Source organism: Mus caroli, unplaced genomic scaffold (assembly GCF_978045245.1).
Source record: "Mus caroli unplaced genomic scaffold, Mus_caroli_1 scaffold_8, whole genome shotgun sequence".
NCBI classification, from domain to species: domain Eukaryota; kingdom Metazoa; phylum Chordata; class Mammalia; order Rodentia; family Muridae; genus Mus; species Mus caroli.
This window is the reverse complement of record NW_028227263.1, coordinates 57308580-57321788: the sequence shown is the minus strand read 5'-3', so window position 1 is coordinate 57321788 and position 13209 is coordinate 57308580. Positions and strand designations below refer to the sequence as shown.

Below are 13209 nucleotides of genomic sequence, written 5' to 3'. Positions count from 1 at the left end.
TAATATCAGTAAGCAGAAAACAGGCAAAGGGGAGGCAGATGTCAGGAATAATGATTCTAAAGCTCCATGGAGGGAGGAGAAACAAGATGGATGGGGTGGGGGAGAAGAAAGGTGAGTGGAAGAGAATGGAAGAAAGAGGGACATGGCAAGACAGAGAGAGGTGAAAAGAAGCCAACAGCAGTGACGCAGACACAGAAAGAACATATCAAAGGGCTAGAGGATAACCTCAGGTCCGGGATGGATTCTTTCCTTCAGTTAGAAGTAACAGGCTTTCTCTCAGTGTCCGGTATCAGCATTCATATCCATTGCAAGTGTACATGTGATGCCCTCTCTGTCTTGCTAAAGTCTTAGTACATGTGCTGTATTGAGGCCAAGATGCTATCCACCTCTGATCTCAGAGTCACTTGTAGTTTAGAGGTTACCCTTAAAGCAAGGAGCCTAACACAGCTTTTAGGAAAAAAGATGACGAGATCAGGGAGTGTTCAGCAGTGAATATCAGAATGAACAATCTGATGCAAAGGTGATAAGAATCAAAGAGACCCATGATAACTGCTCAATCTCAAACTTCCCAGCCTTTACTTGGGGCACTTCTACAGTTTTACTAAGACATGAAATGATCATGGCTGCTCCAAACGCACTGTTTTTTGTTCTCTATAAAGATACTGGAAAGACCAATGGAGTACCATCTATGATATTCCATTCTGGTAGAAGCTGGCTGAGGACATGATTTCTTCAGAATGTAAGTGAACTGAAAAAGCAAAATGGAAATAAAAACCTGTTTTGATATAGAGAGATCTATTTGCCTTTATTTATGATAACAGGGAGCTGTCAGTCAATTCCTGATTAGTTAGCGGTAGAAAGATACAGACTGTCTTTAGAAACGCCTAGTTTTCTTCTTGTTTGCTTGAACAAGCACACTGTCCTCAAGAGTTCAAACTGTATTTCTCGATCGTCACTGCAAGTCAGTGCGCTATCCTTCTGAGCTGGACATTCACTGCTATATTCTGTTTCACGGTAGCTGTTGCTTATTACATTTTTCATAAAATAAAAACACAAGTGTAATTTGTTAAAAATATCTCTCACAGAAATGCACCTTTTTGACCAGCAAGATTTTTACTAAACATTTTTTAGCACATTCTGATAGGATTAATCATTATCACAGTCTTTTGACGTCAATGAAAAGAATGACTTGTGGCTTAAAATAGATTTTTTTAACCTGACAAGAAAAACGCAACAGACATAAAACCTGAGAGGAGAAAATGAGGTCCAGGTAGCCAGGCGTTCTCAGTGCTTTAATACTTCATTTTCAAAGGGAAACACAGTACTAATCATCAGTTCGATTCCAGTGAATAAAAACCTAAAACTGCATTAATTAATTAATCAGTGTGGACGTCCAGACCCAAAATGACCCTTCAACGTGTTATCAAGCAGGTAAGTCCACTCTAGAACGCTAATCATAACGCAAAATTCTGAGCAAACTCAAGTGGTTCTGTTACATGATGGCACTAGAGTCTGTCTCTTTGTAGGGACTCAATTTACCATAACAACCAAGGCTAGGGTTACACAGAAATACAAGTGCTGATGCAACTCAATAAGGGAGGTTAAGTATTTTTAATGTCTTGAATTACAATTCCTGTCACAACACAAGTTCTACTGCATAACTTACAATGGCCTGAAACCTTTTTAGCAACAAAATTATATATTTAAAGATAATTCCTATATATTACATTAACTGTAGACATCACAACCACTTTAGACTTCTATATTAACTTAGAAAAGTACAACTTTCCCCAGAAAACCCAAGTGATCATATTTCAGTCAGCTGTCCAGGACTGCTTCTATAATCAGCACCAACGATCTGTTGTCCCTTAACTCCGGCGTGAACTGGTTAATGAACAGGAAGCAGGGGAACAGGAATCCAATTAGTGAGAGATGAACTCCCAACAATCACTGCATTTTCACATTTTTTAGTCATAAAACACCCCATTTAGATGAGGCACTAGAGGGGGTACCAACTGTCAAACTGGCCCAAAGCTCTTTTGTTCCATAGAATCTTAACCAATGGCATTCAAACCGAGCTATAAAGAGCACGGCCACTGTGGTGAAAATAAATACAATCTGCCTATAGGCGGTGTGAAGATTGGCTTTTAGGTTGTCTGCTTGACAATATTCAAGTGTAACACTCCTGTGAACACTGAGACATATTCTTTACAGCAGCACCTGTCGGTTTCCATTTGTTCCTAACCTGCTATTATCATATAAGGTCACTAGGCTGCCAACCAGCCCATCTGGTCTCGAAGAGAGACAGGACTGAGAGCTGAACAAAAGAGTATGGGTACCACCATGACACTGGCTCAAATGGTATGAAACCCACGTTTGTATCCCTGAAATAAGAATGGCCACTTTCTCCACATTGCTCCACAGCAAAGCAGCAATGCCCCATCTCCAATGCCCCATAGCTACAGAAATCCATTCAAAAGCATAAAGATCACGGACTGAATCCATATACCCGTGATCCTTTGCAAATCTTAAAGTGAAGAAATATTCTTAGTTTTGACCAAGAATTCTATTGGAATGAACTAAAGATATCTTTTAAAGTAATTTTTAAGTATACTCTTCTTATTATATTTCTACATAGATTATTCAATATTCTTTGTGGACATAATTTAATCAACAATATATCGTAATGTCAACACTACATGATCCAGAATGAGATTCTGGCTACAGAGGAAGCTTAATTATTAAGCAACGCCTTTCTAAAAAGCTTCTGTATTTCTGATTGGTATGAAAAGAAAGAAAAAGCATCTCTCGTTGACGTAACACTGAGGTTCAGCTTGGGCCCCTTCTGTGTTGAACATAATTAACTCTTCAGGAGAAAATGGTGAGACACAGTCAATAAGTTATAGTCATCTTCAGGAAAAGTCTATGGGCAGCTCCGGTGTGACAACTGTGTACCGTGGGTCTAGTCTGGGGATGAAGTTGTGAAATTCTCTAGATGCGCCAGTACCAAACACATCCAGGGCTTTTCGGTTCATGAGTGCAAATCTGAGGAGGAAAAGACAGCACAGAAACTGGTAAAGACATTCATGAAAGACACCAGTCAATTCCTCGGATTTGGCTTTCAGGAAATGCAAACTCAGGTTGGATTGGCAAGGCAAAAGTTCTGAAATTCAGTGGCAGTTTCCAATGTTACATGGGCAACCGAATGACCAAGTGTCACTGAGCAGGATTATCGTTTAAAAGATAATCCCCAAGGCAAAACCACAGCCCTCAATTAGTATTTCAGACACATCTAGAGCTCTATACATTAGGTGGTTTCAAATGTAAAACTTGATTAATCAGTATTTTTCTGATGAATTAAATCACAGAATACTGACAGGGAACTACTTAACACTTACCACAAGGCAAGGGTGTTAAGTATAACTGCTCTCATATCTGAGACTTTAATGTCTCACAGTGAGAATAGAACAATCCAAATACGCAAATAGGTAATGACTAATGGGCAGACAGCAGAGAGAACTAATACAACAGAGTAAACAGTACCCTCACCGTCATGGAGGGGCAAGATGCTCACTAGGTAAGGGCACTTGTTTCTAAGTCTGACATGACTTTCATCCCTAGAACCCGCATGATGGCAAGACACCTGACTGACTCCCACAGCTGTTCTATAACCTCTGCTGCACACACACGGACACAAACACAGTAAAAAAGATGTAGTGATTAAAATATATACCTTATATTAACCATCATCTAACCCTAGAGATAAAGCATGGTAAGAACACTTTTACTTGGTGCACAGGATAGAGCTTTTAAGGTCTCACTTTTTAAAAAAAAATTCATTTATTTATGTTTGCATGTATGTATGTACTTATATATTTATGTATTTATTTATATTCTAAATGCTGTCCTCTTCCACCACCACCCCCAAGACCATCTCCCATTTCCTATTCCCTTCTCCTGAGAGGGTAGCTCACAGCTAAACTTTGGCTGGAGATTGGGGACTCTTATGGAATTGTTGGGGGAAGGATTGTAGGTCTCCGTTCTTATTCACAATTACTTCCTTTCTGGAGAAGTTAGTAGATTGAAATTGATTCTAAATCACTGGCCAGAATTGATATACCGAATTCCAACATGGAACCTGTTGATGGGCTGCTTGTACCTTCCAGCTACAGGAATCGTGAGTCAAATGAACCTTTTTAATATGTGTATTACCCAGTGTCAGGCAATCTCTCATAGCAACACAGAACAGACTATGGCATATAAATTATCATGTCATTAAAGAACAAAATAAACTTAAGATTGTGAGAGTAAATGTATTTCCCTTAGTAAAAGTAACCAGAATTGAAGTCCAACTCAGTCAGCTTATGTCTGTTAGGTCAAACTCTCCAAAAGAATTCAATTAAGATTAAAGGGGTAACCTTGCCTGTCACCACCTGCAGCCTTGGAGTCATGGAGGAGAGCTGGCCCTTGCAAAAACTAGGCAAATCTGACACTGACATATATTTCCAACTTGAACTTGATATTTTAAATAAAAAAAAAGGAGTTTAAAGATTCAGAGATAAGATTAAATGCTGATTATCTAATTGTTGAAAAAACTGGTAGTTAGCAGGTGAGCACATTAATCTAGAATATTTAAAATGTCTAAACTATTATAAGGCAAAGGGGTCAAATATTTAGTTTTAACTCAGATCTGATTTTTTTTCTTACTATGTTGAACATATTGATTTACATATAAATAACTAATTTACCACTGAAAGAACATTCCCTCAAGGGACAAAGACATTTATAATATCCTTATAGAAGTTATTCATTTGTTATAAACATTAAAATCAACTTGGTCACATACCTGCCCTTGGTGAGCCTTAGAAGGAACTTCCAGTAAGATGGCCGCAAGTTCTGAACTTCCATGACAGCCTGAGGTTGATCGATGAGATAGTTATTTTAATAAATAGCAACACTGTGATCTTAAGCAATATAGTAGTTCTTATCTCTATTTTTGTTGTTTGCTGCATTTTTAAAACTGTAGTGATAAAAATTGCTTTTGTTTAAATCACTCTCAAGAATCTATCTTTGTCAATATGCTTTCAAGTAGACATGTTGCTTTTGAGATGATAGTCAGTGAATAGCCATCTTTATCAGAAAGCATGGATGGCCATTAGCGAGCTGATAATTTGACTTTACTGAGCTTCAAGCTGACACCATCACTGTGGGGAAAAGCAAGCAAAAGCTCCTCTTACGCCCAAACTCAGCAATCAATGGTCGTTAACACAGAGACAGAAAACAAAAATGATAATACGAACCACAGAGGGATCAGACTCACTTATCCCTCCCTTCCCGAGGAGCGCTGCAGTGTCTCAGAGGGCACCCGCACCCTCGCATATATTGAGGTAGCTTTCCCCAGCAAGCAAGGACTGTATCAGGTGCTCACCCTGCAATACAGGGCTAGGAATTCACTTATCCCTGTGTTCTATTTAGACATTAAATATTGGTCTGCTCTTTAAACAAGGCCTGGCCCATTAACATGTTCAGTGCTTTCAGACATGCAAGGTCTTCTGCTGAGAAAATAGACCATTAAGAAGGAAATGACAAAAAAAGGTGTTGCTAGGCTTCAATTTCCCACCACCATTGGCTTAATGTAAAGCAGAAGTAGAAATGCCTGCTTCTTCCCAAGAACTGTACTTACTGCGTGGAAACAAATTGCTGTGGAGATGGAATAGATGATAGTGTCTGCTTGAGGAAAATAGGGAACCTTTCCAGCCTCGATGCCCTTGAAATACATTGTCTGAAAATCAAGCATAAAGCAAGAGTTTAGACTGTATTTTAAAACTGAGCAGTATTAAAACAGAACTCAGTAGAGAGTTCCATGAGTATATTTTCTGCCTTTCAGAATCATTGTATTTCCTCTAAAGCTCAAGCATTCACATCTTCCACAACAGTGTTCTAAGTCAGCCTTTCCTTCCTTCGTTCCTTCACGCCAAACTCCAGCTTTGAGCAGGGATGCTCTTGTGTGTGGAACTCAACAGTACTTCGTTTCTGTCGCACTGATGTCATTTATCCTTAGATGCTTTTGTAAATGCTTAAGTGCGTCTTTCCTTGCATTAGACTTGTTTATTCCTGATGTGAACTATGATGAGCCCAGTGTTAGGAGAAAGGAATTTAGAAGTGAATACAATTTAAGGTTAGTAGACACATGCCCTGCACTCTGGTGAGAGCTGTGAGAGCGGCATAACTACATGTGATATTTATATAAATGTAAATTATGTATTATGTATTATTTGGCTCTCCCAGGGAACAAAGGGAATATGACCAAGGAGAACTTTGAAAACTATTTGGAATGTTTCTCAAAGTATCACATTTTTAAACTCAAAATTGTCATAGAATAATACATTTATGATATAATAAAATTAACTAATAAATTAAATAAAATCAGAATTGAAACAAATTTTCACTGAGATTTTAAAAGCAAAACATTAATGTTTCAAGTTGCTCTCAAAGTTCCCTAGTGCTGTGCTTTTAGTTAGTGCTCTAGCTTGTCACAGGATGGCAGTAAACAAGCAGGAGGAGTACACTTCAACATCCACAAGACTTAACGGCTATGTCAGAGGGGGACATGACACAACATACACACACGTGCACACACACACACACACACACACACACACACACACACAGGTACTCAAGCATGCACGCATGCACGCACATAACATGCAGGAGACACAGAACAGATATTGGCTATACATTCAGAACAAGGGAAATTCATGGCAAGAGGTTTTCTGATACACTGAAAGCTGAGGGAAACTGGAAAGCATGTGGAAAGGCAGCTAAGATTCTAGAGTTCCTACTGGATGGAGGCTTCCACCAAGGACAGCAAATGGAACCCACAGCCCCCTCATCCTCTGGTGGTCTTCTGCAGCTCTCACATTTGCTACATAAATTCACCTTGTTAAAATTTAATCCCCAAAATTAAATTTTTTATTTTGACATTAAAAAAATATAAACACACAACTGCTACCATACTCAATGAGAAAAAGAAACAGAAGAAATGACAGGAAAATACGTTATATATTTATCAATCAGAAATATATACGGAGAAAGAAATAGGAAGGTGTATGTATCAGCAACTGGGATATAGAAAACCTGTAGAGTACACACATAGGTACAACTTAGATAACAGGATGTGCAATCACTTTATTAATCATTATTTCCAAAATAACATGAAAGGCAATTATCATAGGGCAGATATATTCATGTTGAAGAAAGTATAATATGTGGATAGCATCACATAAATGTTAAATAGAAGTTATCTTATAATCTTTCAATACTTGAGTGCTCCTAAATATCAGTGCATACTAAGCATATGTACTGAAGCACATTCTAAGTCAGTGAAGGGCAGGAGCCCTAGTGTATGCATCTTATGCTCACTAGCACCTACTGTAGTAATGGGAACACGAAACACATTTTATTTGTAAGTTCCAAGAAAAAAAATTATACATGCCAAAGTTTAGATCTAAAATATCCCTCAAAGACCCCAATGCTAACAGATTGTCCTCAGAGTGCTGTTACTGGGAAGAACATTCCATGTGGAGACCTCTGGTTACTGGAGGCATTCCTTGGAAGAGGACACTAGGAAACTTCCCCTCCCTTCTCCTTCAGTTCACTCCCAGCTGTAAAGTAAGAGCTGTGCTCCACCCACTCCCCACATGATGTACAGCCAAAGGCATAGTCGGTTAGAACAGGCTGAAGGCTACCATCCATGAGCCAGCATAACTTTTCTCTCTTCAAATGTTATCTACCTCACATATGTGCCATAGCAATGGAAAGCTGACGACAGTGCAGGGGGGTTTCCTATAGCATGGTATAGCATTTTAATAAAAATTAACTTCAACCATGGAAAATTGGTTACTGTACTCCATTTAAATTCATTTCACAAACCACAGCAGATGATTAATACTTTCAACTGTCATTAAAGTGTCGTCAGCACTCTGTCCAGGCCAGTTTGTTTTGCTAGAAAGATCTACACACTGATGAGACAAGAACAGAGAAGCATACCACTGCTTGGCTGACATCTCAATACCAGTTTCATCTGATGTCAATGGATGTATTCGGCCTTGAGCTCCCGACCGCCTGCCTCTACCTCCCGGGGCTGGGACCCATGCTTGTGCCTCTGCAGCACTCTGTAACTCAAGGGACTGGTGAGGCTGAGTGATCATCACTGACACCTGCACAGAGTGTGAGCCAGAGGCGCAGAAGGAGCGTCGAGTTGGCCCTATCAACGCTCGGAGCTAACAAAAAGACGTGCACACACTTCTGAACATGATACAGTGGGATATTCACACACATGACTCTCCCGCACCCTACCCACTCCTGGGAAAATAAAGGTTAAATGTAAGCTTTGAATCTAGCTAATGGTTAACAGGAAAGACAGGAGTTAAATATCAAAGAAAGGAAGCAGAGCGGAGGGAGAGAACACCTAACAGGAGGGAGGAGGAGAAGGGGTAACTACAAAAATTAAGACAGCTTCATTGTTACAATGGCTCAAAAGGATGGCAAAAACATGCATGTAAGATATCCAGGGAGGATGAAAACAAATCACTCATGGGCCTTTAAATAAAAAAAAAAAAAAAAAAAAGGAATGGGGCCATACTTTGGCAGTACTATGGATTTTCTTTTAAGAAGCATTTCTCCTGAGTTTGTATAGGTGGAAAGACACAATATGGCATGTGGGGTGGCAGAACACACATGAAGACACTGTCTAGATGCTAATGCGTACTCATGGGCATGGTGGATTCTGTGTTTTTCTGTGTAAAGGAAAATAAACGTAAGTGGGAAGCTGACTGTCAGGACTTGGCTGGAACCAGAGCTTGCTTTGGTAGCAGTCATTCTTGCAACTGAAGCAATTCCGCACCACCTGCAAACCCTGAGTGCTTGGGAACTTCTCAGGCATAAGATCCATGCTTACCTCCACCAGCTTGGAAGCTAGGTACATGGAAATTGTTGTGCTTTTATAAAACATCATCGACACACCTGCCAAAAACCCTGAAATGACAAGGAAAAACTGATCAGGTTGCAAATTATCCCTTTGTGGTTAAGTCATCAGAAATGTTAATTCTCTTAAATAGGAAAAATTTTGCTTTTGCATTGCCTTCAGTTGGAAAAAACCCACAAGAACAGTAACCAGCCCAGTGACATTAGAGTGGAGCAAGGCATTATTAATCCATGTCTTAAAAGTAGAATCAATGATCTTCAGGTGGAGAACAAATAGCATGAGTTACTTTTAACAAGAAACCCTAACTTTAAGAGCTGTGGTCTTGCCCAACACTACTTTAAACATAAACGTAAAAGCCATTGGTATTGGTTCTTTCTTCAAAGGGAATACTCTCTTGTCTATTACAACTCAAATTATTTTCAGGGTGGTCACTATACTACTGTGCTTGTCATCACCTTTGCTATACACGTGGAAAACTAGAGGGCTGGGGCTGAAATCCTACAGACTAAGCTAACCTAAGCAGTACATACATTTCACCCTGAAAAACAATCTTTCATTTTTACTTTTATAAAAAATTGAGTGCCTTTTAACAATTTAAATATCATTTTCCAGTGGTAAAAATAGAGTTTTAAAGAATTCTAACTGGACTTCATGTTAATAACTTTCATATAATTGTCTAAACGAGTCTTTGGGTACTTTTACGACACGTCCTCTAAGATTTCTGGCAATTACAACAACCTGAATTATTACACTGCCAACTCCAAATACCAGACAGCAAGAGTGCCTCGATCCATCTAACTTCTCCCACTGGTGAGTGCGTCAGCAGGGACATGATTACAATGCAGGAAGAAATAAAAACTGGGTGGCTTTGCAGGCTTGCACCTCATCCTGCCACCAATGCTACAACAATGGTCGTTCTTTTGATTGCTAACTTACCAGCCACAATAGCATGCAGCTCGTCATCCAGATTCCTGATCCAGCGCAGGAAACAACTTGTGCCCTGTAGTAAGGAGGGGACACAATGAGCTTGGTTACATTATTTCTGAGGAGAAAAAAAAGTGCATGAGAACAAAAGCTGCACTGAGTGATTCTCTCAGCAACCGGATCCTGTGTGAGAGAGCTGGCCCTGTGATGGGAAGTTCACTTGCAGCCCTGGATACACTTACTAAGATCACATGTCCCACTGTCGTGCTGCTTCTCAAAAGCCTGCCCATGAATGTACCTCAAAAGACAGGACCTAGCGGCAAGAGTCATTTCCATCTTAACAAAGCAAAGGAGCCGGAGAAATTACTCATCTGTCAAGTCAGGATACCAGACCCACAGATGCTGGTTCTCAGCAGTGGCTATGAAAGAGACAATTCACCTGCAGCAGACACAGACGACAAGGAAAGAAGGAAGGTCATTTACTCCTCAGCCAGCAGAAGGTGATGCTAGGCAAAAGCTCAGTTCTATATAAAGAAACAAAGAGTGCTCGAAAATGGAGAAAAGGGTAAATTTAGAAGACATGTGTCCCTTATCTTCAGTCAGCCAAAGCAAGAGTCAACAAATTATGGCTTTTTAGATGAAAATGGCCACGGGTTGGCTTCCTATGGCTTGGGAGGTAACCCTGGCTTTGGTTTGTTTCTCTGTTTGGGTTCTGTTTTGACAGCAGGCCTGGCTATGTTGCCAGAGTTCCATCAATCTTTCTGCCTCAGTCTCCAGAGTAGCTGTAACTAGAAGCATGTGTTACTGTGCCAGATTTTAAAGTTCTTTTAAAAATTAGTAATTATAATAATAATAATTATTATTATTATTTACATGGATAAAAATAAATAAAAAGATAATAGTTATGTTCTAAAAATTCTATGAAATTGTACCTATAATGTGGTAAGTTTTACTGGAACACAGCCATGTTCACATTGACACCTTGCCTAAACTGCCTTCTCACCCCCAAAACAGAGCTCAGTAGCTGCGATAGAAATCACATGATCTAAAGATTAAAATCCCCACTCTCTGGCTTTCTAAAGAACAAGATGACTATAAAGCAAAATATAAACTATGTGCTGTAGAATTTTAAGCTTTTAAAGATTAATACACAGCACAAAGGCTAAAAAGGAATTCAGTGCACAGTGTTAATATTTTCACATTGTACATAATGTGATAATACTATTTAATGTTGAGATGATAAATAGAAAAAAACAAATATTCTGAATGCTAAGATCACTAAGTTACAACAACAAATATTAAAGATAAGTCAGCAGGAACAATAATATGAAACCAATAAAAATAAATGAACCAAAATATGGAGGGAGTAACAAGGAAGACGACGGAATAGAAAATAACTAATGAGAACTACAGAGACCTTCGATAGACCACACTGTACACAACTGACACATAGAGTCTAGACACCACAAGTAAATCATGGCACTTCACATGCACGTCCCAATCTCGGGAGGCTGATATGGGGCGATTGGTGGGACTCAAGGCCAGTTTGGGCCATATAAGATCTTATCTCAATGTGGGAGAGAACCAATTATATATAATCTGCAAGAAACCCAATTTTAAAGATGAAAATAAGGGAAATTCAAAAGTTAAGTCATATTCATAACTGAACAATTTATCACCTAGAATCTGAATTTAAATACACAAACTAAAATTCAGATAGCAAAACACTTCAGTGTAATGAGTAACACATTAGTGTCTCCACTAAAGAGTAGGTGGTGGCAATGTTCCGTGTCAAGGAAGAGCTCTATACATGTGTTGAGGGGCTTGCCGACATATCAAGACATATGTAGACATATGTAGCACATACTACAAGCAACGGCAGCATAGGTAATGAGGATTCACCGCTTTAGACAGCAGGACAGAAACTGAGTGGAAAAAAGGTAGCAACCCGCCACTCACAAGAGAAGACCATTACAGTGTTAGCCAAATCCTATCAACTGCTAGAAAGTGCAAAAGTATTCTAAAATGAGGAACCAAACTGTAATGTGTTTTTAAAAAATTGGAATATTATTAGATTTTACTTAGGAAGTACACATTTTCTTCGAATGTCTATGTACTGAAAACTAAAGAAAATATGTCTCTGAAAAAAATATATAAATAAATGCAATATGGATATAAAGTCAAACATATTAAGTAAAATTCTAAACAAACTTTTCCCTCCTGAATTCACAATACATTGTATATACTTGGTGAGGCCAAGATAGTAGGAATATTCTAGAAAGCACCACCAATAAAACAAGAGCTGAAGCAGAACACATCTTACTCTAACAATGGCCGTGCCATTCATTTCTCTTTTTAAGCATTTAGTCATTACTTTATGTGTATGACTTTTGCCTACATGTGTGGATGCATGTATGTGTATGTCACATATGTATGTGCCTGAGCACACGAAGGCCAGAAGAGGGCACCAGACCTCCTGGAAAAGAAGTTACCGATGACTGTGACCTAGCATGCAGATACTATGACCCCAACTAGGATCTGGCAGAGCAGCCAGGAAGTTCTCAACTACAGAGCAATTTCTCCACCCCGGCCTTACTCACTTCTCACTTCCTTCTTTTTTGAATAAGCTTACCTTGTATATACTAACAAAAGATCCAAGGAAAGCCCCCAGCTGGAAGTTCTCCTTGTTGTAGAAAAGAGAGAGGAGCCGGGATGGTTCTGTAAACAGATGCCTAAACGCAGAGGGGATCCGGAGACAGCACTGGATCAAGTAGCCCACGCTGAACATTCTGATGAAGCCCTAGAAACAAAGCCATCTTTTTACCTTCTTCTGACAATAACCACAGGGTTTTAGGGATACAAGCATGGAAATTCCAAAAAAGCAGTGGACAAAGTCACCTTTCTTAGGAAATTTTAATAGAAAACTGTCTGATCATCAGTACAAGCATGGAAGATAACTTCACTGTTTGAAGCTCTGGTGTGTGTGTGTGTGTGTGTGTGTGTGTGTGTGTGTGTATGTATATATGTGTCTGTGTGTCTGTGTATGTATGTATATGTGTGTGTGTGTGAGTGTGTGTGTATGAATGTATGTATATATGTGTCTCTCTGTGTGTGTGTCTGTGTATGTATGTATATGTGTGTGTGTGAGAGTGTGTGCGTGTGTGTGTGTGTGTGTGTGTGTGTGTGTGTGTGTATAAACCAAGTTAAAGAAATTTCTAGGAGATGGGAATTCTATCTAGGTAACTGCATGAAGCTAAACTGAGGAATGCTGCTTTGCACTGAAGCGAACTGAGCCTGAA

The 13209-nt window shown here is 39.3% G+C and overlaps 1 protein-coding gene across 2 annotated transcripts in view; it reads right to left on the bottom strand.

Moving 5' to 3' along the window:
* Positions 1-1247: 1247 nt before the first annotated feature.
* Tmem135 (transmembrane protein 135) overlaps positions 1248-13209 on the bottom strand; it is a 262399-nt gene continuing 250437 nt past the window's right edge. For both annotated transcript variants that reach the window (XM_021167719.3, XM_021167721.3), the window contains 6 exons: positions 12543-12710; positions 9923-9986; positions 8960-9036; positions 5684-5782; positions 4847-4914; positions 1248-3045 (listed from right to left, as the gene is read on the bottom strand). In XM_021167719.3, the coding sequence (XP_021023378.1) occupies positions 2913-3045; positions 4847-4914; positions 5684-5782; positions 8960-9036; positions 9923-9986; positions 12543-12710 (609 nt within the window). In that variant the 3' untranslated portion in view covers positions 1248-2912. The remainder of the gene's footprint in view (positions 3046-4846; positions 4915-5683; positions 5783-8959; positions 9037-9922; positions 9987-12542; positions 12711-13209) is intronic.